This window comes from Ooceraea biroi, chromosome 10 (assembly GCF_003672135.1).
Source record: "Ooceraea biroi isolate clonal line C1 chromosome 10, Obir_v5.4, whole genome shotgun sequence".
Lineage (NCBI taxonomy): Eukaryota > Metazoa > Arthropoda > Insecta > Hymenoptera > Formicidae > Ooceraea > Ooceraea biroi.
Window position 1 is genome coordinate 12,334,717 of NC_039515.1, and position 27,604 is coordinate 12,362,320.

Sequence of the window (27,604 nt, forward strand, 5' to 3'; positions counted from 1 at the left end):
GGCTCCTCTGACTTTGCAGCTATGGGTAGTACACGGTAGAAACGAAAACAATGAGTGCGTCATGGTTTGCAGGGCTGTCCCTTCGGCAGGCAAAAGGCCGCATTGGACGAGCAGTAAAAGGCATTTCTACAGAGGAACAGAGGAAAGAACTTTCATCTTTTGCTTTAGTTGCTACTAACCTGACTGTTATTTCGTTTCGTGAAGCAGTCTAACACGGATGTCGAAAGATCTAAAATTCGGTTCTGCTACTACGGATTACGTGTTTCTGAAAATAATGAGAAATGAAAGTTAATACCAAGTTCTTTTTGTTATTGTATCATTAAAATGACAAAAAAGCGTGACCCGAAAACCAGAACTGATAGTGCGCGGGACGGAAGTTTCAAATTGTTTTCGAATTAGATGCAGCATTGGAATGGAATCTACGGACTCGTTAGCTTATAACGGAAGCGAAATAGAGCAGTATATATTTCCTGAAGCGACGGAAGCTCAATTTGAGGGAAGACAAGCTGCGTATGATCACAACAACGTGCAACCTAACTGGAACTATTCTTCTCAGTTACCACCATGGTATGAACATCATAGTTCATCTGCCTATACTGATAGATTTGTCAAACGAAATATACCAGCATCTAGTGCGTCAGAAGATATTTTAACTCGCAAAAATAGCAGCCATCAAATTAGTCCATGTGGATCATATCAAGCTTCTTCGAATACTGCATCTGATCAATTATCAGTGGCGGACAAAGTTACTAATTTTAAGCAAATAACGCTACAGAATCAGCAAACAAACGTTCAAAATAATGCGCAATACACCATACACTCGAATATCTCAAGATCTAGCACACCGTTTCCACCAGTTACTACTTCATTAATAGAAACGCTACAGAATCAGCAAACAAACGTTCAAAATAATGCGCAATACACCATACACTCGAATATCTCAAGATCTAGCACACCGTTTTCACCAGTTACTACTTCATTAATAGAACAGGCGTCAATGCAACAATTATACAATTCTGTGGACAACAAAAATATTAATTATAAGAAACCAACAGAGAGAAGACCTAACAAATATAGAATCAAAACCAAAAACGAGTGTACTGTATCAAACAGTGTGTTGATTGCTGCTACCTATGCATGGATCCAAAAATCCAAAAACGGTAAGTTTATCATAATCTATATTGTAGTAAATGTGTGTGTGTGATTTTGCGAAAAATGTTCGAATAATTTTTCCGCATTTTGTATAAGTACCTCGTACATATAGTACACATTACATTATACACTGTGTTAAATAAAATATAATAAGAAAAATAATAGAAATATTATATATGTATATATGAGTAATAATGAGTAATAATATGTTGTAGATAAGGGAAAAAATAATAACCGGAGACGTATACGACAATCATACACTCGGCACCAACAGTTAGAATGCGAAAAACAATTCCACACATCTCAGTACATCTCGAAACAAGTTGTCAAAGAATTAGCTCTTCGTACCGATTTGTCAGAACGACAAGTTAAGGTCTGGTTCCAAAACAGGCGCATGAAACAAAAAAGGGAGACAAAGAACTATCAACAAAGAAAGTATCAAGAAATGCAAACTTCATCATTATTACACAACGGGTCTTGGCAAACAGCGCAAAACTTATCGTCTTCAAATTCGGAATCGTCTTCAATCTTCGATACATCAATTGAATCAAATGAAAGTATAAATAATGTTTTCTACATGCAATCGCAACAACCCAATCACGTGCAGACGCAACTGCATCCGACTGTGTCCATACAATCATCACAATTTATGCCATCGCAAGTACAAACAACCTTCAATATGCAACAGATTACGAATGAGCATAATCCACGATTATATGTGCAACAACAGCAATATGTGCATAGCCAACCGCAAAATGTTCTATATACTCAATCGCAGCCAGTTGTGCATACGCAATCCTCGTTTATGCAATTGCAAATGCCTACATATAGACGACAACCGATTACACAGCAACTGCAACAGCCGTCCACACATGTATTATCGCAATTGCAAATGCCTACATATAGATCATCGCACCCAATGATGCATATGCTACCACAAGCCATGAATGTACAGATACCACAGTGAGTATGATTTCATACATGTATATTGTATACGTGTAGATTCATCGCTTACATATACGCAGTCATAACCAATTATACAACTGATCGTGCACATGCAACTAAAGCAACTGGAACACGCGTCATTGCAGTTGCTAGTCATAAGAAATTAGTAAAAGCAATTGCAACCGAATATTCCGATGCATATACAAACAATGTAATTTCAGTAATGCCCAATTTCTTCACCTCTAGATAAGTATCTTCATCCAACAAGTAACTTTATCCAAAAGATATCGAGAACTCCCTCTCGTCTTATCGAGATATCTCCCTTTCTCTCTCCCCTCCCTCTCTCTCACTCTCTCTTTATCTGGAAAATAGCTACTGGGAGGTGTGAAGAAACCGGGCATAAGACAGATAAATATAATGCTAATAACAAATATAATTAATATAAGACTACTCAAAACTATTGTGATTTCGTGATGTAACTATATGGATGCAATTGTTGAATGTGTTCCAGCTAATGGCAGAAACAAAGGCCAGCACACATAAGAAGGACTTGCAAATTACCTACATCGAGCTGCGATATATTACTATTCATATTGTATCGTGTTTTTCTGAAAACTTTATATTGAATCCACATTGCCGGAGAGATCGCTTAAGTTGAAAACGCACTTGTATATTGATGCTTTAAAGCTAAGGTTAGCCGAGCTAACTTTAAGAAACGAAGTTATGGCGAATCGGCGACAAAGTTGGTCATGCCAGTCTGTAAAGACGGAATGCCGCGGCAGCCGAGATCGGGGCAGCTGACCTTGCAACCACTATGATTTATGGCCGAGCTAAACAGCGAGCATCCTACAACTCAGGTATCCAAAAGCTCGGCCGTTCACATCGCATTTTCTTCGGAACATTCTGTTGATAGCTTCGTATTTCAAAAGTAAAATTTGCTCGCAAATATTGCATACGTCATCGCTAAAAATATTTTGACGCATCTAACAAATTTTATGTAAAGTATGATTAATAGCACATTTGGGTCAGTATTATTTTGCTTATGCTGTCTAATTCTTTATTGTTTATTTTGCAATCAATATTATGCAATATAATGGGTAACATATATGTAACATATATTTAGCTCGTTTGCGTATGCTAGTTCTTTATTGTTTATTTTGCAATCAATATTATGCAATATAATGAGTAACATATATGTAACATATATTCGTCCCATTTGCTTATGCTAGTTTTTTATTGTTTATTTTGCAATCAATATTATGCAATACATATGTTCCATCCGTTTTTTATTCTATTTAAAATAATATATTTCTAAATTATACAATAAAACAACAAATACTTGACCACATAATATTAGATTTGTGGAAAATGTTAAAAACAAACTGATTTAAAATCTTATAGCAAGTTCAGAACGTTAGCATTTAGGGGATGAACAGATGAAGTGGGGAGAATCGTTGTGCAGCTGCGCTGTTCACACGAAACAAGATGGTCGAAAGTGTACAGCGTGCGTTCATAAGCATCCTTCTTTTAATTTCGTTTTATAATATTTTAAAGTGCTAGCTATAATGTGTAACAAACTATATTATAACATAAAATAAAATTTGAAGATTTTTAATGTATTATTAAGAAATGAATCAATAATAATGATAATGTAAACCAATTGTGATATCATACATGAAGTAACTCCAATATGTAGATGATAAAAGATTGAATGAAATAGTGTATTGGATTTTTAGTGTACAATAAAAAAATCTTCATAATTTAATCTTAGCATTTCTATATTGTGTACCCAAATTTCAGTACATTAATTATTATACTTTGTTGCCTGGCATATTATACTATTATATAAGAAAGTACAATTTTCTCAGGAAGGTTTTAATAAATAAAAATATTTGTAAAATGTTAATTTATAAACTCTTTCATATAACTCTTTTTGACAAATTTACATACCTAGATAATTATAATTTAAGAATAGAACAGTTATAAAAATATTCTTTTGTCGTCGAATAGAATTGTAAATTATAGCAAATGCAACTTTTCACTTTTTTCTCTTAGAGTACTTTACACAATATAGTATCCAAATGTCTTTTAAATATACGTGATTTGGTTAATTGGTATATTGAAATAATATTTTTTAAAACACACTAGGAAAGTATTACTATCCAAATAATTATAATAATTTCTTACAATTTTTCACAAACAACTTAATTTATATAAATTTGGAAATAGTTTAATTTTGCTGATCTTATTTAATTGCTATATGTAGTGTGGTTACTTTATTTGCAGAATAAACAAACAAAATTTATCAATAATACAACATATAACAATAGTAATACATGCAAAATATTATGGTAATGTAATTATTACGTATACGTTACGCATAATATGTAGCAATAGAATACTTTAAAGATGATAATGTTACATGTATACATATATTTTCGAAAAACACATAAAAAATTAATAACTTTATGCATATGTATTAGATTACGATATATTGCCAATTAAATAAGAAAAAACTGGAAAATAGAATGAAAAAGATGAGTTGTTTGCAAAAATGGTCGAAGATTTAGGCGAAAATGCAGGAGAGGGAGAAAAGGATGGAAACGGGAGGCTGAGAAAAGTTCGTATGGCAATGTGTAGGTAAACCCACATTGCAGAACGCACCCCCAGGAGGGACAGCGGCAACGAGAGTGAACCCCGAGTTCGCAGGGGTTGGACAGAGAGGACGAGGGTCGATATTGTGCTTGACAGATAGTTTCCCATAGCTCCGACAATCCATCATGGCCGGCACGCGGATACGTATTGGTTTTTGTGCAACGCGTCTTAGCTGTGAAAACCTCGAATTGAATATATTTTTTTTTCTCTACCAATTCTCTTGCGTAAAATTTATTTTTGTGTCACGTGCGAAAATTTTAGTGAAAAAAAATTAATATATTTATAATTATAGATGATCTATACATATATTATGAACTTACATTGATATGCAAATGATATAATGATATGATAGTATCATTATGTCACTCAATTAGAAGCGATATTAAAACTTTTATTTGACTTATTTCTTCATAATGTCATGTTAGTGGAGCTCAAACATTTACAACTGATTCAAATTATTATTACTCTTGTAAGATTAAAAATTTTAATTTCAATAATGAATATTAATTTAATAATTTCATAGAACAGTGCGCTAGATGAATGCGCAAGAAAAATTATAGCAGTGTTATAAGAAGAGAAAGGGAATAGACGAACGCGCGGGGTGCATAAACCATCTCGCGAATTACTGAGAGAAAGCATAACAGATACACGTGTCTTGGCGGCTCCGCTTTACGACACATGATTCATGGGGGTCTTGATACGTTTTTTACACCTGCGACAGCTTTATTGGAAATTCTAATGGAGAGGGTCTACGGTGAAGAGTGACATGAGGCCTCAAGGCAATGCACCTCAGATCCGACCAAAATAGGCCGATCAGGCCCTACTTCTTGTTGCGGAATTTCGTCATCATCAAACATCAAGTGTGTAAATCGAAATACATTGAATGAAACACGATGATACGAAAGATTCTTAGCAATTATAAATCTAAATGAATGCAATTATATACTATATAATATTATTTGGTACATTTTATTCTTTTGTTATATCTTGTTTTTTTCGTTTTTCTTTGTAATTTTAGTAATATTATTGTTACAACATGGTGATATAAATTTATAGTAACGATACAGATATTGTTACAATATTAGGGAGAAATAAGTTAATTATATTTGTAAAGAATTTTTTAATTATATTTCTTTTTAAATGACAGATGGAGCATCAGTCATTAAATGACATAACAGTATTTTGAACTTTTAGCGATTTTTGGATTGCGATTTTTTATCTATCGCGGAAAAGAAGAGGCCTAAGGTAATAGGAAGTGTAGCACAAACAGCAGACTCTGAAGTGGTGAATGCATGGATGTGGTGGGGATACGCAGCCGTGTACGTACACAGATGCGACGACTCAAAGTGGAAGAGATAGCCAGTTTTGTCTGGGCGGTGGGGCAGGCGATTTACGTGGTGGGAGACAGAAGAGGAAAGGGTAGGACGGCCGGGGGCGGGCGCGCGCCACAATTCAACGAGAACAGCCGCACTCGCCACATCTGGCGAGCAACTGCTACACTATCATCTCTATGTCAAAATCGGCTCTAGTTTTCTTTATAATTTCTTAATGTCGTAAATAAGTAATTTACATGATTACACGATGAAAAAGTAATTTATATAAAGAGTATTAGATTAGACAGAAAAAAATTATCGAGGTTTCCTAATACTTTTGATTATTATATAAGACTGCTGAATGATTATATTTTTATAACACTATTTTCTACTTGGACAATACTAATTTCAATAGTGTATATATTAAACAAAAATTTTCTTTTTTCTACACACTTTTGTACAATTCTGAGAAGATGAAACTCAGTAAATTGAGTGCATGCGAAAAAAGATATAGCAAAATGAACTTAAAATCCCAAAATAAATTTTGCTTAACGCAAAAAATTCATTAAAAATCTTATCTGCAACAAGCATAGAGAGCTCCGCCTCCTCAGCCGTCCCCCTCCTCCCTGTCGCTACCCGGTGTGCCCCCCGTTTGACCAACTGGCTACTACGTCACACATGCTTCTGCTTAGAGCCGCGAACTCTGAAGGCTCTCTCCTCTCGGCCGGCTCAGTCGGTTCAGTGAGTTACGAGTTGCGTCCGGGTTCGCCGTACGAGCGATAACGGGGGCGTCAATCGAATCGCGATTGGGAGAGGATTCCACCTCGTGCACGTTCGTTCCCTCCTTGTCTTTCTCGGCTATAGGCAACAGGTTTGAATTTATGGGACAATAAAGAGTGTGGTGCGTAGTGCGCGTGTCTCTGTCTCTCTCTATCTCACACTCTCTTTTTCTTTCTTCTTTTATGCCTTTCTTTCCCGCTCTAGGCCGCCCTTTCTCTCCCGCAAGACATCCTGTCCTTTCGTTGTGAAAAGAGGAGTGAGCGGCGAAGACTATCAAACTCTCATAAAACTGTCAGCCGCGGCCGCCGGGCTGACTTATGTGCGCTCCTTCCTTAGTTGCGGTTGGAGAACCACGCGCTTTCAGGTTTTGAGTCTGTGCTTTTCGCGCAACGATTCCAACGATTGCAGATTTCTTAACGAAAGATGAAATGCGCAATTCCCGCGGTCTCGAGGAAAAGCGGCCGGAAGTGAGTACAGCATGCTCGCATCTCCGAGTCGTGGTCCCGCGTTAGAACATGCGTATACAGGAATTTGCACTTTTGAAACATACGATTCTACTGTTTTCTGATCAAGAAGAGATATGATACGTATGATATCGAGCAAAAGGACGGATCCAAAACAATGAAATCAGCAGAGATACGACGATATTAATGGGCGAATCGTTTTCGGTCGATCAGTAGGGAACAATCGCGCTTTCGTGTGCCGTACCACCCCTTTTCTTTTTCATCTGTCTTCACCGCGAAGCTATACAGTAGGGGGCGCGTGCGCGCGTAGCCCCCCTCGCAAAGCGGACGGAAGACTGCTTCTTGGTGACGTCGCGGCTAGAAGGCTGCAGAGGAGAACGAGAGAGCGATCGAGATACTTCTCCCCCACCAACAGTTTCAGGGCTCCCGAATATCTCTCCATTAGCCCCCCTGACGGTGCTATCCCCTCTCCTTGACCCCTCTTGCGCCCTCTTTCTCTCTCTTACGCACACCCCTCTCATCGGTTCCTGTCACGTCGGGTAGGAGCCAGGCAACACCACCACACGACGAGCGCCAGCGGCACCGGAGACTCGACGGAGACGCAAGGAACGGGGTTGAAGAATCGTACGCCGACGGAGAGACCAATCAAGGTTTGACGAACGGCAGGGATTGGTCGAGGCGCTCCTCTGACACGCAGAGAGCGCGGGCACGTGACAAGCTACCGCACACACCGGCCCTCCGCTGGATCGTGGCGAGGCCTTCAGTACGATACCAACCACCCTTCGCGCACGCAACAGGAACGGCGAACCGCGCGATACTCTCTTCACCCTCTGTCGTGGTGATATGAGTACGAGCCTCCTTGGTGGCCGGACGCCTTTGTCGTTTCCGCGATACAAAATTGTCTGTTTAGTGCAACACACCTGTGACATTAGTTGAAGCGCTATTAATCACCGCGTGAATTAATTCTGTTGCCTTGCTTGCTGTATGTGTTACTACGTGTTACTACACGTATGTTATTTCATTGAGAAGGAACTTTACAAGGTCATTTTCAATGGGGCACCTCGATAAGCTGGTCGTTACGCGCTACTGCACGGTAGGTCCACACGAGTTCTCTGTAGGTAATCGCGACTCGTGAGGTCGTAAAGAAGCAGAAGACAGTTTTATAGCCCAGGCCCACGTGGCCCTCGTAAACTTGACTCGCAGGTCGGCTCGAATTCAGACTCGACCCGCCTGCCACCAGTCGTCTGCCTCTCTATTAGTTCTGAACCCCTCGTTCATTATCGAATCGCTTAGGGACGTGTTTCTCCGACGTGTAACAGGTCGTGATAGCTGTGAAACGTTCGACAAACAAGTGAAGCCTATCGCAGAAACCGATCACGTGTGTCGCGCGATTTTCAGTTGTCGCGAAGTTACCGGTACGATGACGGGTTTTTATAGCTAATGACGGCGAACGTTGATCGTCGATCGTTCAGCGCAACGTAATTGGTGTATTCGTGAATGATCGTAACGCAGACGTGCAAAAAGATTGGTACAGTGACGTCGACGGCAGGTGAAGGTACGTGAAGAATGAGTTCCTATCAATTCGTCAACTCGCTCGCATCATGCTACGCGGGTCAACAACAGCAACAGCCGAGACCAACACCGAATTCGCCTGGAGAACCGATGCAGGCAGCATCGCCAGCCGGTGGAGACTATTATAATCCGAATGCGGCGTCCACCAGCTATCCAACACCATGCTATTCGCCGCAGCAGCATTATCCTCAGCATCCTTACGCCACACCGGCATCGGGTATGCAGCATGCAGCACCAACTGGGATGATAGACTATACCCAATTACAACCGCAACCTCGGCTGAATGCGACCACGACGTCACAGCAACATGGTATGCACGCTCAGCATACAACGACCTCGCAACATCATCAGCAACCGCATCATCCTCAGCAACAGCTTCACACGGATCCAACGACACCTCTTCTGCAGGGTACCTCAGCACCGTCAGCGCCGTCAACATCCAGCTGTAAATATGCCGACTCGACATCGTCCACCGGCGTGGCATCACCTCAAGATTTGACCACGTCCACTTCGAGGAATAGCCCGACGCCCTTAGTGGCACCTGGCACGAGTAAAGCCGGGTCAGGATTGACTTCTCCACCTGGTAGTTCGTCAAGGTCGTCTGTAGCTGCGTCCGCTGCTTCACCGCCCAGTGGTAGCTCAAGGGGTGTCGGCGAGGGAAATTCAACGCTCACAACGGCATCTTCCGCTTCGTCGCCAGCTTCTTCCACGTCTAGTACCTCCAGCACGGGTAACAATTCATCCAACAAGGGGAATGCTTCCGGTTCTAACCCACCACAAATATACCCGTGGATGAAAAGAGTTCACATTGGTCAGAGTAAGTTGTCCCTACTGTATTTTATCATTTAGATCTTATTGTTAGTAAAAGCGGCGCAATCTTTTCTGTACCTTAAGACATGTCTCTCGCTTCCTTCAAAAACTTTTGTTTCTCTCGTTTCCATATTAAAGAATTTACTTTTAATCTTTTTGTCGAAGGAATAAGAGCAGCGAAAAATGAATAATAAATAGAGAAATAAAAAATAATAAAACTGAAAATTTAAAACGTTTTTACGAAGTCGCTTGAAATTAAAAATTACTTTGTTTTATTTAAAATTTAAGTTGAAATATAATTTGATGAAATGTGAATACGATTTGATGTTTGATTTAATGTAAAAATATGAACGCATTTAATTAGTATTTTTAACATTTAGAATATTATTAAAAATGTGAAACTACTAAAGTACAATTCAAATATGGTTGCTTTTATGCAAGAAAATTAGGAAGAGCTGCGGAAAAGGTTGACGTTACAAATATATCGTATAGATATGTATAATATGTATTCAGTACACATATATACATACGCGTGCGCATACAGAGAATTAAATAGAGGTGTTGCATAAGTGTAGCAAAATAATAATCAATAAGCAATGTGTGTGTAATAGAGGAAAATAGATATAAATTACATATATATGGCATAGAAACGATAAACATGCATTATATTGCATTATATATGTTTTAAATATGATAATTACACTTAATAATTTTCTTGAGACTAATATATGGATTTTATTACCAAGAATATTATTATTTCACAAAAATCTTATCTGGAGAACTCTATTAAATTATATAGAGCATCATCATACATATGATTAATAACACACACATTAAGAGCTAGAAAATATCCATGCATGAATTTTTCTAAAACATCAGTGAATTGCAAAACACTTGGCAGCTTTCTCACATTTTGTAATAAACATCTGTGCAAGGCTCAACAAAATATAAAGTAACGATTGTAAGACGCACGCGATATCATTTTGCTGCTATTTTTGCGGCATATCTTTGACGAGAACGAGGAAGTGAACAAGGAGCAAGGGATGAAGGAACAAAGAAAAAGCTGATAACTCAACACGGCCGGGTAAATGGCGAGTAAATTATGTAAACGCGGCTTCCTTCGCAACGGATACGTCAAAGACAAAAGATAGTGCGCGTAACGTATCGCGACTCGTATCTGCGTAGGGCCGAGCACGTATACGCGGAAATACTTCACGGGCACACGAGAAACAGTCGAAAAGCGATACAGAGCTGCGGCCGGAATTGGTAACAGTAATACAGCACGCGGACTAAGACTAGATCCACCTGCCCCCGCGGTTCAAAGAAGATAAAACAGCGCAGCGCGCTGGTCGCGCTCACATTAGTCGCCCCGCGTGATTTACTGCGCAGCCAGTATGATTCAGTCAGCGGGGAATTTGACGAAGAATTAATGGTATTATGATATCGTGTGTAACTCTATGTATGTGCGTCCGGGCCATAAATCAGGCTGCATTGTAAGGCGCGGGGGGTTGCCTTCTCCTTCTAGTTCTCTCGGGTTAGCTCGAATGAAGGCCTCGGACCGTTCGGCTCGGCCCCCAAACGGGCTACGCGGCCCAGCTCTTTCTTGTACACGTTTCGGCTTCCTCTCCCGATAGCACGCACCGTAACCGCCTGGTTAATGTAGCATCCTTTTACCTTAACGTGTGTCCCTTTACCTTAACCGTACGCTCGTTTTGCGACAAGCGTGAGCCATCGACAAATTTACACATTCTTTCGTATATAGAATAATTAATAAACATTAACGATAAAAATTGACAATGTTCAACAGTGATGCAGAAATTCGATATCGCTGGAATATTACGATTGATTACGATAATATCATTGCTAATTGAAGAAAGTAATTCAGAGGATTATGCGAGATTGTTTACAATTAAGATGAAATGACGAAACGCCGACATAGAATAGATTTAATTTTGAATTTTGAATTAATAATTACAAATTTAAGTACTTTTTAAACCTTATATAAAATAGAATGAAGAATACGTAGAATTAGAGATGTAAAATTACGGTCAGATTCAAAATGACAATTACTAACAGTAAAATTATAAAATGATAATTTATTTGTAATTTATTGGTATAATTTATTGGAAAAATGATAAGTTATTCGTAATTTTGATAAAATTTATTTATTTGACAGTTTTATGCACAAATACTGTTTGTTAAATAGGCTCTCTTCATGTTTTCCGTACTGCATAATGCATAAATTAAACAAATATTCTTTTTTTTTATATTCTCATGAAATGTACATCTGATAATCTCTGAAGTAGGTTTGAGATGAAAAAAAGGAAACTGTTTACAATCCTTCGAGAGTAATCGAGAGTATTAAAGTTCCGATTTCTTAAATCTGAAGTTTTGCCGTTCTGCTGTCCTGATATAAAAACCACTTAAAGTACGTAAGTTGAAATTCATATTCTCTTAAATTTCTATACATGGTATGTTCATATTTAATGCGATTCCGCGTTCTAAATAAATTATTTGAGCTGCAGTGAAACAAAGCCAAACAGTTGATAAACATAACCTGCAAATCTGTGATATATTTCATTTTTAGATGGCAAGACAGAAGAGATTTGACGTTTGTGAAGACATTTTGTTCTCGAGAAAAAAGAAGAAAATGTAACGACAGTTACTTGTCGAAACTGTTTGAAATATTATAACAATGTAAATATGGTTTAAAGGTTAAATGCTGCTTTTGAATTTTATATCAATATTTCATTATTTTTTTTCAAAATTACTATTTTACTGGCTTTCTAAAATTACCAGCTAATATACCGTAATTTATCGAGTAAATTATCGTCAGCTTGAGTTATTTTCATCTCTACGTAGAATATATAATGAGAAAAACATAGTTCTATAAATAAATATATTCTTTGACAATTGTGCCTCTTGCAGCTGACTCTGTCTTATGAAGTTATAAAAGTAGTTCAAAATACGTCCTTGCTGTTGGCAAAATCGTGCTACCATAAGCATATGGGTCAACCTTGGGGTAACTAACGAGTCGCAAGATAAGTAGGCATCGTTCGACGAGCGGCAAACACGAATAAACATACAATTGACGCGCGAAATGAACAGTTGTGCAGTTTATTTCCGAAATACGTGACTTGCGATCGTACGAGCAAGCCGCAGTCCCTATTTAGATAAGCAGAAGGAGTCGTTTTCGTCATGGAGTCTGTAATTATGGGTCGATCATTCCGCCATAAATAAGGATGTGCGGAGTGGCCGCGAGGAGAGGCACGTTTCTGTGTACCGATTGATAGATGGCTACCAACGTGATTCTCCCATAACACAAATCCCCCACGCCGAAAGGGTAGACAGTCGAACCAGTGAAACTGGATTTTGCTTAATATCCATAACACATTTACACGTCATAAATATGTGATGGTCAGCGGAACAATTTTCTTGTCAGGGAACGGTGGTGCATGCGAACAATTCAAATGAACCTAACCTCCCGTCATCCGGTTCCACTAATAGACTAATTAGATGACAATTTTACATTAGCAAAGCTTCACATAAAATTGACGCCAGTAGCAAACAAATAGAAAGTGACTTTTCGTTTACCACACCCGATATACTGGACTTCGATATGGTACAAGATAAAACAAGTACAGAGTGCCTTAAGCAAACATATGCACGCACGTACGGTTACGGCGCACTAACAGGAGGGAGAGATACGAGGACGCGCATCAAAGAACTGGTTTTACTAACCGCATAGCATACTGCATTTTTACGCCGACGAAAATCTTTTTATTATGAAAGCGCTTAATCAATCCACGCCATGCCACGTACGGCTGCTCCAAGACATACATGTTCCAGTAAATTCCACGGTTTCCGTGTCATCGTTTAAAAATGATTTCACGTATATCACGTTCGTTTGAGAAGCCCATAAATCGGCGATGAACTGACTATCTGAAAGGTCCAACAACTCATTTTCTAACTATCCCCGGTTGGCTCAGGTTTCCCTAATTATCATTAGCACGTGCGGCAGTAGTTGAGGCGAAACGTATCGCACAAAGGGAAGAGATTACCGTCATGCTGCAGTTTGCGTATAACCGCGGCAAGAGCGCGAATCACTTATTAGGACATAAATTTTCATTGCAAGCGCCTAGTGCAAACGGGATGAGCCGATGGGGTAATGGATGTGTGCCGAGGGCGAAGTGGGCCGCCTGTTGCTGCGTGGCCCGGTCGCTACGGGGATCCTTGATCCTTATGCTCTTGCAGTCGCCCTTTCAGCCGACAAACCCTCCCCGAGGAAGATTCCCTCTTCTGAAAATTTACGAGCCAACGCTGAATGGCGTAGCAAGGGCGCTGCCGCGGGTACACACATTTCGTGGTTTTGTCGCGACACGTGAATCGAAAAACTGCCGCGCGAAGATAACCGCAAGTATTTTGTCTCCCTTTGTCGTATATCACGAGATTTCCGCCCAGATTTGAAGAAGTCAAACCTCCATCACGCCCCATCTAATGCTGCACTGATTACATCTGTGAAAATAATTGTAAACACGGAAAAATAAAAGATATATGAAATTTTATAACTAATCCTTGAAGGCAAACAATTTTATATTACATATATATATTTTCTTAGCATTAGATCATAGATCAGAATAACTATATTAGATATACAAATGATTGCGCATCTATAATTCCGTGGGTTACCAGTATGCATTATTAATATCTTCTGATAACGCTTCACTATTCCCAAGAGTTTCACTAATGATTATTAACAACGTTTCGTTTCACGGCGGGCGATCACTGCGACCTAAAGCTAATGCAAGAATCGTGCGGCAAACGTCATTCCGTCGCGACAATTCGATTTAGAAGACACACAAGTTGTGCATGCAATGTGTAATAATCGCACGTAGAACGCTCGACCATGCCAGTGATAAATAAATCACGAGATCAACGGTCCTGTGTACTTACATCATCCTTTTAAAATGCACAACCTAATGTGATGTAATCAAATTCTCTCCGTTTTGCTCGTCGGCCGCCGCGAAACAAACTCTCGCCGTGAAATATATCCCATGCAAATTCCATATGGATATTTGCCGTTTGTTGCTATTAATCAGAATATTTATACGTTCTTACACATAGCATAAATTACACCGCGTTCCAATAGCCATCTCTAAGCTAAATAATTTCCAGTTTTTTAAGCGAGCATTGCACTATCGCTGCAATGCTTAATAATAAAGACTAATAACAAACTAATGAAGTTACGTTAAATATTGTGCAATCTGACGTTGCCGCGCGCAAATATGTGGATGCTATATTTCACATAATATTCTAACATACGTGTAGGGTGTATCAATCATTCATTATATATTGAAATTTTCAAAGAATTTACTTATATTTAATTAAGATATTTATGAAAAGAAGACTTTTATGAAATCTCGATGTAACTAAAAATATGAGAATTGTAGGTGTCAGTACTTTTCTCTTTTTTCATTGAGATCGATCGTTTTAAGAACCAACGTAAGTTTCTTCCGTCATAGTTATCTAATTATTCTAATACTTCAGACTTGAAGAACGTACAAGCGTACATTTTGTTAAGTGCCCCACACGGAATCGCGCTCGGCATAACTCCTTTTTTGCCTCTGGTGCAACTATTTCGGTCCTACTCGTTGAAGCCATCGAAAGTAGTAACGTGCACGAAAAAGAGATCTGCTTTGTTTCTTCATAAAAATCTAAATTTTCTGTCAACATTCTTCACATTGTAATGAATAAATTATTATTTGTATGAAATCTTTATAATTGTACTATATCTAATTTCTCTTCAACGAGAAAAACTTTTTCGATATAGAGAGAAATAATACATTACAATTATGTAAATTTTTTTATGACTGCCTGCATATTTCTGAAAAGCTTTCGGAAAAAGCTCGTGACGATAACTCTTTATTTCATGACTTCTTTTCGCTATTATGCTGTGAGAAAATCAAGGGCGGAGATAGATTTCAGAGGGGAACAGCTTTATTCCGCGTCTGATGCACTGGGCAAAGCATGTTTGGGTGGCGTAGAGGCGGTCCTACGTACACTCCAGCGACTTGGGACCATAAATAAATGCTTGCGCGAGGCTTATGTACTAGCACGAGGCGTTCTGAGAGCTTGCGGCACCACTCGTGTGGGGTAACCAGGAGGAACGCCATGGACGATCAAAACGGACAGCCTCCTAAGAGGAGCAACCCAACCTGGAACATAGGTATTGCATGATTCATAGAGGACGTGGCGTAGAGCTCGGAAAGGGATACGCGCTTCCGATGAGATTTATCCGCTCGCGCTGCGACGAATGCCGCACGAAATGAGGAATAAATGGCGTTCGTTGCGGTTGTCAATGATCGAAAATGGATTTTAGAAGCTGAAGATCCCTCGCGAATGAATCGTTACGCCGTGCAACAATCCCGCATGCAAGTATGCAATGTATTTTTGCAAAAAGAGAAATCATATCGCGTGCTGCTGTTAAAACATGGCATAATTATGCATCACGCTTTCACGCACGCTAGTCGCGATATTTTATCGCGTGAAGTAGGAAACTCGGCGCGTCATCGAAAAAGAAATTTGCATGAACGCGTAAGTCCATCCGTGTGAAAATTGTGCATTTGCATCTGCATTTTATCCTGTGTTACCTCTCGATGGGAATAAATCAATTCGCATAGGCGAAAGACATGCACGAGGCATACATGTACGTACGCATGTACACCTACACACGCACACGTGCCTATGTTTTTGTTCGACCTTAGGCAGCTCGCATCACCGCGACGCACTGTACTCAGACACGTAGAGAGTCGCAGCTGACTGTATTGTTCCCGTTGAAGGTAAGTCATTAATTTTCCCGATGGTAGAAACGCGTTCGCACACGGAACCAATACCCATGCACGTGCGTACATGTGCCCGTACGACATTTATGGAACGCTGATGTCTGCCTCGCGCCCGGCGATAGCGGTACATTTGAGCGCATGATTATTGTCAATTAACAGAAAGTCCCTAAATGGGTTATTGTTCCTTATTGGCCTCAGTATTCAGGATCATCGGAGGTCCAAAGTCGATTTTTTCATTCGATAATCCACATTGGTGAATACTATTCTCCCTAATCGATATCAATTATTAAGTTGTATCAATTTTGGAATGTCCGCTTCCATCATATTTCATTGCCGCCATTATTCGGAAAGGACGATGGCACTACAAAGAGGGACACAGTAAAACGGAACATTCGCGGAAGATCATCCGAAATCGAACGAGAGAGCCGTCGTCCAAATGATATGCGTACGTATCCCCGTAGAAGATAATGCATTCGGAAGGTTGTCGGTAGGTTTGAGTCGCGCGTGTTGGACGCGGCGGTCGGACTGTCGCCTGATGGATGGAGACGCGCGGCTCTTCGATCCCCATTCTTCCTCGATCCGAAGACCTGGTCCATCGTCCTCCCTCGACGTATATACGCGCGCGTCTTGTGGTTCTCTTTCATTCGGCTGTATAAAGTAACCCCTCCTGAAGACGACAGTTTCTTGCGCGCATCAAGAGTGACACAAGCGCGCGCGCACGAGCACGAGCACGAATTCAATCCACGCGCGGCGGCAGAATGGATAATACGTTATTCTTAGTCTTATCAAATCCGCGAAAATGACCCAGAGAAAGAAGATCTAATTTTAGTGGGATGGAGCGATTTGGCGAGAACACGCTTCGCTCGCCTAAAATTGATCGAAAGGCGATAGGGATCCGCATATTTTCGGCCGCTCTTCCTAATATTTAACCAGTGAAACGACTTGTGCCGCTTAAACTCTGCACGGTAACGCAGCCATATGCGAGCACACATTTACGCACACATGCTTGCCATTTCGCATTCGGCAGGACATTCCGGAGTTCAAGGTCATCAAGACTTCGAGGCACGTACCTCAATATTCTCATGGTTCATGCGCCATGTATAGAAGAGACGAAAGAAAGACTGTACCGGCTTTTGTATGCTGTCAGCGCGTACAAAGTACAAAATGAAGGAAGGGGAGTGGTGGACGTGCACGACGGTGGGGACGACGAGGCGTTAATTGAATTTGAGTCCGCGCGGATTATTGTGAAGCGTTTAAAGCGGCCAGAAACAAACCTATTTGCGTCAGAGAGCTTTCTCGTGGAAGATAACAAATGATCCGCGGCGCGTCCGCTGCGCAAACTTCGGCATAAAAGCTTCAGCAAGGCTGCCACTCTCTTTCTCCCCCTTTTCTGCATCCCCCTTTTCTCCTCCATTTTCGCACCCTCCGTTCTTTCGCCGTCTCCCGCTTCCAGGAGCTCTTCCAGCTGAATCCAGCCCTTGAAAACCACTTGCTACCCCATTTGGATTGAAAAGCAATAGTTTTTGAATCTATTTATAACTGTCCTATGCACACAGATACGTCCGGCAAAAGACGCCTCTGTTGACCCAATTCGCATATCGCGCCAATTCATATACCCTTCTCTTGTAAATGAATTTTCTGCTGTAGAAGAATTCCCATCCCGATTACATCGTCACCGTTTCACGTGACAGAATACGTCCGCTCGACCTACTTCAATCGCGTCTCGCTTTTAATTTTAGCGCCGCCGTTATAAAATCCCCGTAAAAATAACAAATGCGCGACATTCTCATTAACACGCGGGATCAGAGAGAGGATCCCCCTTCCCTGAACTATGATTGAGCGTAACAGTCGCCAATGAAAGGATCTCCATTCCTCACGAACAGGGCAGAAATTAATAGATCCTTTTGAAAGCGACTAGTTTCGTGTTTCCCCGAAGATTTATAACGAGCGACTTTCCGCGGTGTGGTCCGAGCGTGTCAGCTGTATACCGATCGAAATAGATCCCGCGGGTCTCGGTCCGAGCTTAAGACAGAGAGAAAGAGAGAGATATGTTTCTCTCGGTCTCGAAGCTGTCCAAACATTCGGTAACAGGTGGATCGTGGACACCTAGAAGCCGACGATCTCATATCCGATCCGGTGTATATCGCGCAATGCCGTTCCCCGGTCCGCCTATCCTCGTCACGGAATGTGCGACGTCTGCAGACCCGCGGACGTTGATTTTGCCAGTCGAAGTCGCGAAGGCTTGCGGAGCAGGCGATCTTCGGCTTGTGATTGGCCGTCAGCTGCGCAAGTACGAATAGGTCACAAATCAGCACGGAACGGAGGCTGACTGACGGAGCGCGCAGAACACGCGTAGATAAATTTAAATTGCGCGTGGATTACGCTCGTCGTACAGCCGGAGACGTTAGAGGGTCGACACGAGCTTTGACGGAAATTCATGAGCGCCACTGGCTATTCAAATTGGCGGCTGGCCAAACGGAGGCGTGTGTATCGGATAATCTCCTATCATTGCCCCGACGTCGGTGGATCTGTTACACGCAACTAAGTCTTTACTAGTCGCCGTATACAAATAAGTACCTATCTACGTTCGAGAAAAGACGAAAGAGCTGTATAAATTATTATTAGGACAATGATCTACATAACGTCGGCTAAGCATCTAGATGTTTATGGATATGCAAGCGTTTACGTCACAGTTTCTCGTGAAGGATCGAGTTTGCTAATGTATTTTATGCTTAAACATTTGTTTAACTCTTAATTAACTTTTAGTTACGTGACTCTTGTATGGGATAGGAAACTATTGTCAAGACTTGACGACTAATTTTGTTAAAGAAATAAAATGTTCTCAAAGAAATATGAGCATAAGGAAAAATGAATATTTAATATAGAGAAAACGTAAATAATTCGCAAATATAAATTAGTAAATTGTTAAATTCTTAAGTGCATATATGCATACCGCTGAAAGATAAAATGATATATAACGCATCTTGCCGTCGTATCCCGTGAATTTCGCGGGATAGAACCGCGAATTAAAGAGCACACGGACTGTACAAGCCTGTCATTAGTAACATAGAACTCAGGTAGAGTAGAAAACGAAGGATACGGCAGCCACGCGATACCACTAGCTGAATATCTCGGCTGAAACAACGACAACTTTTAAGAGACACTATCTTGCAGGGCCGAACACGAGATCTTGAAGCGTTAGACCACCTATGCTATAGAGATGCAATCGTAATTGCATAATAGCTGCGGTGAACTGCTCGGGTTATTTATGATCCTCTCCTTTTCTTCTTTTGTCAGCGGCGCTGATGCCGTTTAGATGTAAACGATGTTGGATATTGTAACGGGCTGAACGTCGCTGTTTCATCGCACGATTTACATTGTATAATAGATGAAATCGCGCGTATCACTTACGCAATTACACATTACATAATTAATATCTCCGTTTAGATGCACGGCTATCTGAGAAAGTCTTGAAGAACCCAAGAAGATGTAGAAATTACGAATCAAGAATAATCAAGCTTTCCAAACATGATTTCATTCGACATGGAACATTGGTATCCGACGTATGTAATGATGATTATAAGCGATTTGAAAGGATTTCCGTTATTCATTACGCCGCGCGAAACCCGCGGATTTTTACCGTCTTCAGGATTCTTCAATCGATCTCATAGATGGGAAGAATTGATACGATCGTGCTTGAGTCAGTATCAGATAACTATTCAAATTTACACTAGGGTTAGGGATGGTGTGCAAGCAAGAGTTCTATATATACTTTCGCAGAACTTGCTCCCGGCCGACATATTAAGCTTGTACACTCACACATGGACATGTCCACACATAACATACCTATCCGCATTCAAGCGAATGCAATAAACTGCAGCTATGATTGCGAGAGATTTTGATTCCTTTCTCAGCACCTAATCTGTGATATATTTATCACGAATAATTCCACGATATCCGATACATATCTCTTATAGTATTTCATTGCTGTGATATTAGATACAGCGTACACGCCTCGCATATGTAAATCAGCAAACAGACAGAGGAGCAAAATAAAAAAAAAATTAATAATTTGCTATTTGGCTCAAACATGTACAAAAATAAAAACTTCCGTATCAAGATCAATACGTGAATGCTTATTATGATCTTAGAGATATCTACGTCTCAGTGAGCAAAGAATTTCTTTCGAATGCGTCATCTTTCGCGAGACTGTAGAGTCTATTCCTGATTTAAAAAGGATTTAAACAGGATTTAGAAAGGATTTAAAAAGTATTACACTTTGCGATGCATGAAACTTGCATGTCCGAAGATTGGGAAGATTGGACGAGGAAAGAGAGCATACATGTTACACATGCATATTGAAAACCATGGAAAGATTGGAATCACGCACGCTGTGCGCTGAGTAGCGCGGGATCATCCCGATCACGTGTTACTCAGCCTCAACCAGCCGATCTGTCAGTCAGGCAGGCAAGACAGTCGTCGGGCTGACAGTCGGTGACACGTTTGGTACAGGGTTCGGTGCAAATACACGCGCGTTCTATTAAGAGAGAGGCACGAAAAGGCTAGACGACACGAGGTGACATCGAGATGGGTGACACGACATGGCCCTGCGCTTAGCCCGCCTCAGTCTTACAACGACGACGACTATGCGCACTTTGGCCTTCTCCGTCGTACATCTCACTGCACGATAGACGTTGAACGCTTTTATTTCGATTTTTTCTCCTCGCCCGAAGAGCGATGGAGAGAGCCTCGTGGATTTTTGCATAACGAGCTCGATCAATCGCCGTGGCAAATAATCCGCAGATACACGTTTTACTCCAATTATCGAAAGAATCTTCCGCGTCTTCGCCAGAGCGAGCCGCACGAAGTTGCTCTCGTTGCATCTGCTTAAGAGATCTGAATGTGATTACGGAATTTATTACCGGGAGATATATAACGCGGAGTCGTGCGTATGATTACGGAAATTCACGTTACAATAACATATCGGCTCGCGGCCGATGCTTTAGGATTTATAGCGCGAGAATAACTATCTGGCGAGATCGCGCGAGATAGAATCTAAATGCTAATTAAACAGGTGTGCCTGACACGCGTGAAATTTAATCGGGTCAGCGATTACCTCGGTGCTTTAATACGTCAAAGGCATAGGAAAAATAATAAATCACGCGCGCGAGCGTCGCGAAAATAAAATAACATTCAGCGATTTAACACACGCATGCACGCACACACGTTTCGCTCTAAGACCGCTGCTCCGATGCGTGTTTCTGCTGGGGATGATGAAAGCTCCCATCCTGTTACAAGCATCAAGCAAAGCCTTGTAAGCGAGTATCGAGGTATCTTCCTGCGGTATTAGCTGGAAGAATTAACATAGCGCGTCTAAGGAACATATTTCAATCGCGTATGATGAGCGCCGAGAACTTTCTCACCAGCCTTCAGCGAGTACATTCCTTTAGACATCGACGTGTGTTGTACGCGATGTCGACGAGACACCGATAGCGATTTATCAGCAGAAAGGATCGAGCATGCACGTTTTAGGAAGAAGTACCCTGAACATTCTTTTAGCTTACAACAATTTTACTCGTAACATTTTCAAAGTACCTAACAAATTCGTCAGTTTTGCAGTTTGCTTTCACCGTCGCTGCCTAGTTACTCCGAATTAGCAAACGGCAGTGTCGTGTAACAACGGACAGGCCGAACGAGGAATTTCGTTTGTCTGTTGCAAAACGGGTAGGTGCGCCGGATAAACGATATGCGAGTCCGAACGAGCCCATGTCCAGACAAGCAGAACACTATTTATTAAAAAGTCAGGCCGTGCGACCCAGCGACGTGTTACATCGGGAGGAAAGCGATAACACCGGACGAAGGGTCCTGTCATTAAGCCCGGTAGTGGCTTCGTTGTTCAACGTTCGGCGGTCGTGCCGTTCTCCGCAAAAGCGCATTTCGCTCTCTCCCATAGAAGCATCCCGCTGCTCAGAGCTGTGGAACGAATCTTTGGACGTTACCGGGACGAATATCTGGAGTTCCAACAGTAGTATACTGGCTAGAATGAAACGGAGAAATATTTATTCACGAGAACCGAGCTTCGATCTGTTGTATATTCCGTCGTTATGCGCGCGTTTTTGCGCGTATGAATCAGCCGAGCTGTAGTTTAAATGGCGCGTTTGTTATACGCGATTTTCTTGCTGCTCCGCGCGTACTCGGCTGCGTCTTTATCCGTACGACTCATCGGCTTCTTACCCTTATTCCGAGCTATTAATAGCCGTCCTCCATTATAACTGTAAATGAGCCGGCTCTTTAATATCCGCGATGACCCGCGCTCACAATAAACCTGAAAACCGACAACGAGTGGTACCCCTGGTCGCGCAGCACCTGCTGAAGCATCAGACCGAGGCTAATGTTAGGTTTTTGGGTGAAGGGTAGAAATGATTAGTATATTGATTGCATCGAAATGGCGATACGAGTGCTACGAAAGCGAATTTCGCGTACAAAATATTTCGCCGTGTAGAAACCGTAAAGCGATAAAATATTAAGTCATTAGCTAAGTAATCTGGGTCACATCTAGATGGAGATGAATCACATATACTTATGACAGCACAACATAGTTTGCCATATAGTAATTGCAATTTTTAAAAAACAAAAAACAAAATTCTCTCCAAAACATCATTACATTGAGTTATATCGTTATCTAGATGCGATAGATCCGAATTACTTCGTTGACTTAATATATTCGCTTCATCAAATTTGACGATTTTATGCTTTATTTTCAGTGTATTGTGCGAACCGTATGAATGCTTATTATCTCTTTAGGTTCCATGAATAGTATCACGCGTGTTATCTATTTTACATAAGAAATTACACAATAAAAATAACCTTCATTGGAAAAGATTAGAAAAATAAATTATCTAACAACGCAATATATTGGATTTGATTCATATGACGATTGTACTTTATGTATGTTATGCCTTGGAGGGAACCGAGGTCCACTTCGCTGGTGTTGTTCGGCAGTCGGTGGCAATTTTTGCAGCGCAACAGCACTAGGTAGTAATAGCGGGAGTGTATCGTAATAATAGCGTTGCAAAATTATTTATGGCTGAGGCGTGCAAGGCAAATAGGTAAAACAGCTGCCAAGTGACCAGTTCGCCATCCAGTAGCACTAGAGGAGGCATTAACCACGACTCGTTGAAATAATTAACGAGGTCGTCACGCGCAGCACGCCCGGGCCCTCGGTAATATGCATCGTCCGTGCTTTTTATCCCGTGCTCTTTATTCAGCCTCGCGTCTTCTCCACTCGTCGCCGGCTCGTGATAAAAATCCTCCGTTTTGAAAAACGACACGTTCCGAGCGTTTCATTAGACTATCCTAACGCTCCAAGTCTCCCACTGATACTTTGTCTATGCTGTTTTTTTTCTGCTAAAAGATAACCAAGATGACCTTTGACTTCCAGGTACGGTGAACGCGAACGGCGAGACGAAGCGACAGAGAACCTCGTACACCAGGTACCAGACCCTGGAGCTGGAAAAGGAGTTCCACTTCAACCGCTATCTGACGAGGCGGCGTCGCATTGAGATCGCGCATGCTCTCTGCCTTACGGAACGTCAGATAAAGATCTGGTTCCAGAATCGGCGTATGAAGTGGAAGAAGGAACACAAGATGGCGAGCATGAACATCGTGCCGTACCACATGTCGCCGTACGGGCACCCTTACCAGTTTGCGCCCCACCCCGGCCAGTTTGCCCACTTGGCCACATAGGACGAGTTCTCGCCCGCTGAGCTCGGAGCACACGCTGTCCGGTTTCCCGGGATGTACGGCGAGCAGAACTTCTAAAGGCTTTTTCCGCCTGAGACTCCGCGTTACGTCACGGATCCGTCACGTGACACGGCGGGGTGTCGAGGGAGGACTTCACTTCCAGTAGGACACGTGGTGCGTTCCGCCGCGTTTTGCCGCAATGCGCCGATGGTTGGCGACGGATTGTCGAGCCGAACAAGTCCCGAGAGAGATCATGTGTATCTCTCTCTCTTGCCCTTTCCCTAATGTTAATAAAACGTACTTAAATTATTTCGCGTGTCGTTGGCGCTCGCGCCTTTTTCAGCCTGGAGCAAAAGGAGAAGGCGCTCTCGCCCAGGCTGAACAAAGACGATCCGTGTTCCCACTTACTTTCGGCCTGCGGACACGCAAGCACCGTCACTGTACGAGGACTATTCGAAGTTGAAGGAAAGCCGAAATTTTCTGCACACGTAATGCCGTACATCCGACTCAATAGACTGGACGCGCTCCGAGGGACTCTCACGCATGAGATTATAAAATATTGATATTAAAGCGGATGAGAGGCCACCTCAGCGGGTGAGATAAAACCGAATCTCTAATTTAAGATATTAGAAATTAGCGATCTAAGTAATTCATCAAATAACAAATTAATTAATTATATCTCGTCTAGCTGCACACTGTTTCATTTTGAATCAACCGAAACAATAAATTGTAAAAGAATCTGCTCATATATCTATTTATTGTTTCTTCTTCTTTGCGTTATTTTCTAGTTTGGTCCGTTTCTTTTGAACGTATTCATAAGAGAAGACAAAAGACTCGGAATAGACTCAAGAGAAACTATTTGTACATTAAAGTCACCGTATCATATAGTTTATAGGACGCGTATTAATATTCGAGTTATTCCTCACTGGTTCTAGAAAGAAGAAGTGACCTTTAGAAATCCGCGATTGCGTATAAATTATGCTGGTATTAACAAGTATTTTAGAAAATAAGAAACGATTGAGGCAGATACACAACAACTACATTAATAGAATAATGATTCGAGAGGATGTCCTTACAGCATAATTCGCACGTGGTTGGAAAATAATATATTTTTTGTTGTAGTCTACAAAATTGAAACGACTGCATAATTAAAAATCCGTTAATTTGTGGATTTTTAATAAGAAATATTTTGTATGATTTATACATATTTTAATTATTTTTACGTCACGAATCATAATTACGTATATTATATGTGTAATTAAAAATTTTTAATTTGTGCACATTTTTAATATTTGTCACATCAAATGATCTGGAATGTTCATGTTTCTCACATCGCATTAATTTATATATTATGTCATGCAATACTAAACGAAATGTAAAACTAAAAAAAAATCGTTAAGATATATAAAAGTCTACTTTATTTGAAATCAAAATTACCTTTCGAATATTAATTTTCGTATCATATCGATCTGTCTTTGCTGTATGACCTTACGACCTTACGTCATCAACGAAACGGTGGGCAGCTTAGGCCCAACATCTCTCTCTGTACATAATTTGCAGCGTAATGTAACCAATGTTTCCCCGGAGCAGTCACGTTGTTCCTATATTGTGAATACATAAAAAGATCTCGTGCAGAGAATCTAATATTCAATTTTATTCTACCGCGTCAAGCATTTTATCGCGATCGATAGTGGATTACTATCTCTGTTCTACCTTTCATTGTCTCAGTTTTCCTTTTTTTTGCGTATCAATTGTAGTAACATTAATCCACATAGGAACTCGTTAGTTTCTCTGTATAACCATAGCTAAAATTCGAATTATTGAATAAAAAGACGAAAAAAAAGATGTTCCGTGAGAGATAGATAACCCCAGATGAGTGTATCTGACTTCGATGGTGCAATGTAGCGCTGGCTATCTAACGCAAATTGCATGCACGTGCCGTCTGATTATGCGTATTTATCGGCACAAGATATACATAGGTATGCGGTTGGATGGTACAGAAAAAACGTATTAACCCGCACATGAATCAGTGAAACGAAGATCCAGTAAGAAGGATTAAATGTCAACTAGTTAACCGGGAAACACGAGCGCAAGTGTGTAAACTAATTAGCTAGTACTCGGGTAATTGATTATCTTGTGATACGAGAGAGGAAGAAAAAGAGACAGAGAAAGAGAGAGTGCATGTGTATATGTGTGTGTGTGTGTGTGAGAGAGAGAGAGGGAGAGAGAGAGATAACGGTGAATCGCTCTCTAATGCTTATTGAATTGTCATAACCGCGCCGTTACGCGATGCAAATTCGGAAGAATACAGGGAATTTAATATGTCGAGAATTCTAAGCGACACAAGCGCGAAAAGAAACAAATAAAGAAGAGATCTTTTAACTAGACTAGTATTGAATTGTACATAATTATTAAATATATGTAACTCAAACCACACGCGATATTGAATGATGTTATCATCGTGTACGAGGCGTTGACGAAAGAAGATTCTTCTTTATTGTACAAATCGCCGAGCTAGTGAATGAAATCTAGACGAAAAGCTGCTACAACTTCTTTCCGCCTTGAATTGACTGAAATAAATGGCATGATTTCGACCTAATAATTTCAAGATGACTCGCACAAGATGCACAGAAGAGTACTCGTTTCTTACTTACATTTGCTACCAAGAGCAACGTAATTTCGTTATCGCCTGGTACACTACATGGATATTTAAATAAAGCATAGTGAGGATTATTATATTATTATTATTATCATTATTGAAATTCTTGATATATTATCTTTATTATTGTATTGAGAGTGAGTCTGTTGCTAACGACTTAGCCCAGTGTTAATAATTGTATTTTATTTGTTTCGTTATTATTATTTTTTTGTTGTTTACGCCGCGTGTCGTGCAACACGCACCTTCCGTACCTATGAATGATGTGCATAGATAATGCAAGATCTGCGTTACTCTTTTACACGAGATCCATCGCGGGACACCGTAGTTGTGCTATTTCGATGCTTATCGAAAATCGATTCGTCGGTCGGTGTCGGTCATAGTCTACGTAGTCTGGCATGAGAGATGAAATGAAATGAGAACTACAAATGTGTTTACTATTTATTCGCCAGGTGCAAAGAAACTGCGTTCTGTCCAGATTAAATTAAGCTCAAGTATTACGTTCGCCTAGCGTCATCCAGATGTTATTTCATTCCATGTAATATACGTAATAGTCTAACTAAAAAAAATACTTACTTATTACGTCTACGTAACCTAGAGCACCGTACGTGTAAGGTCGTATAATTATATAATTTAAATTGTAATTATTAAATATGGTATGACGTACAGGAA

The 27,604-nt window shown here is 40.8% G+C and overlaps 2 protein-coding genes across 2 annotated transcripts; both read left to right on the forward strand.

Annotated features, from left to right (window-relative positions):
* Nucleotides 1–412: 412 nt before the first annotated feature.
* Nucleotides 413–3,858, forward strand: LOC105282168 (homeobox protein Hox-A2). The gene is made up of 2 exons (XM_020032556.2): nt 413–1,160; nt 1,356–3,858. Exons 1-2 carry the CDS (start codon nt 413–415, stop codon nt 2,117–2,119), a joined length of 1,512 nt encoding a protein of 503 aa, XP_019888115.2. The 3' UTR covers nt 2,120–3,858.
* Nucleotides 3,859–5,784: 1,926 nt separating this feature from the next.
* Nucleotides 5,785–27,604, forward strand: LOC105282169 (homeotic protein Sex combs reduced). Its single transcript, XM_011343934.3, has 2 exons — nt 5,785–9,698; nt 23,975–27,604. The coding sequence occupies exons 1-2, from the start codon at nt 8,876–8,878 to the stop codon at nt 24,277–24,279; spliced, it is 1,128 nt and encodes a 375-aa protein (XP_011342236.1). The 5' UTR covers nt 5,785–8,875; the 3' UTR covers nt 24,280–27,604.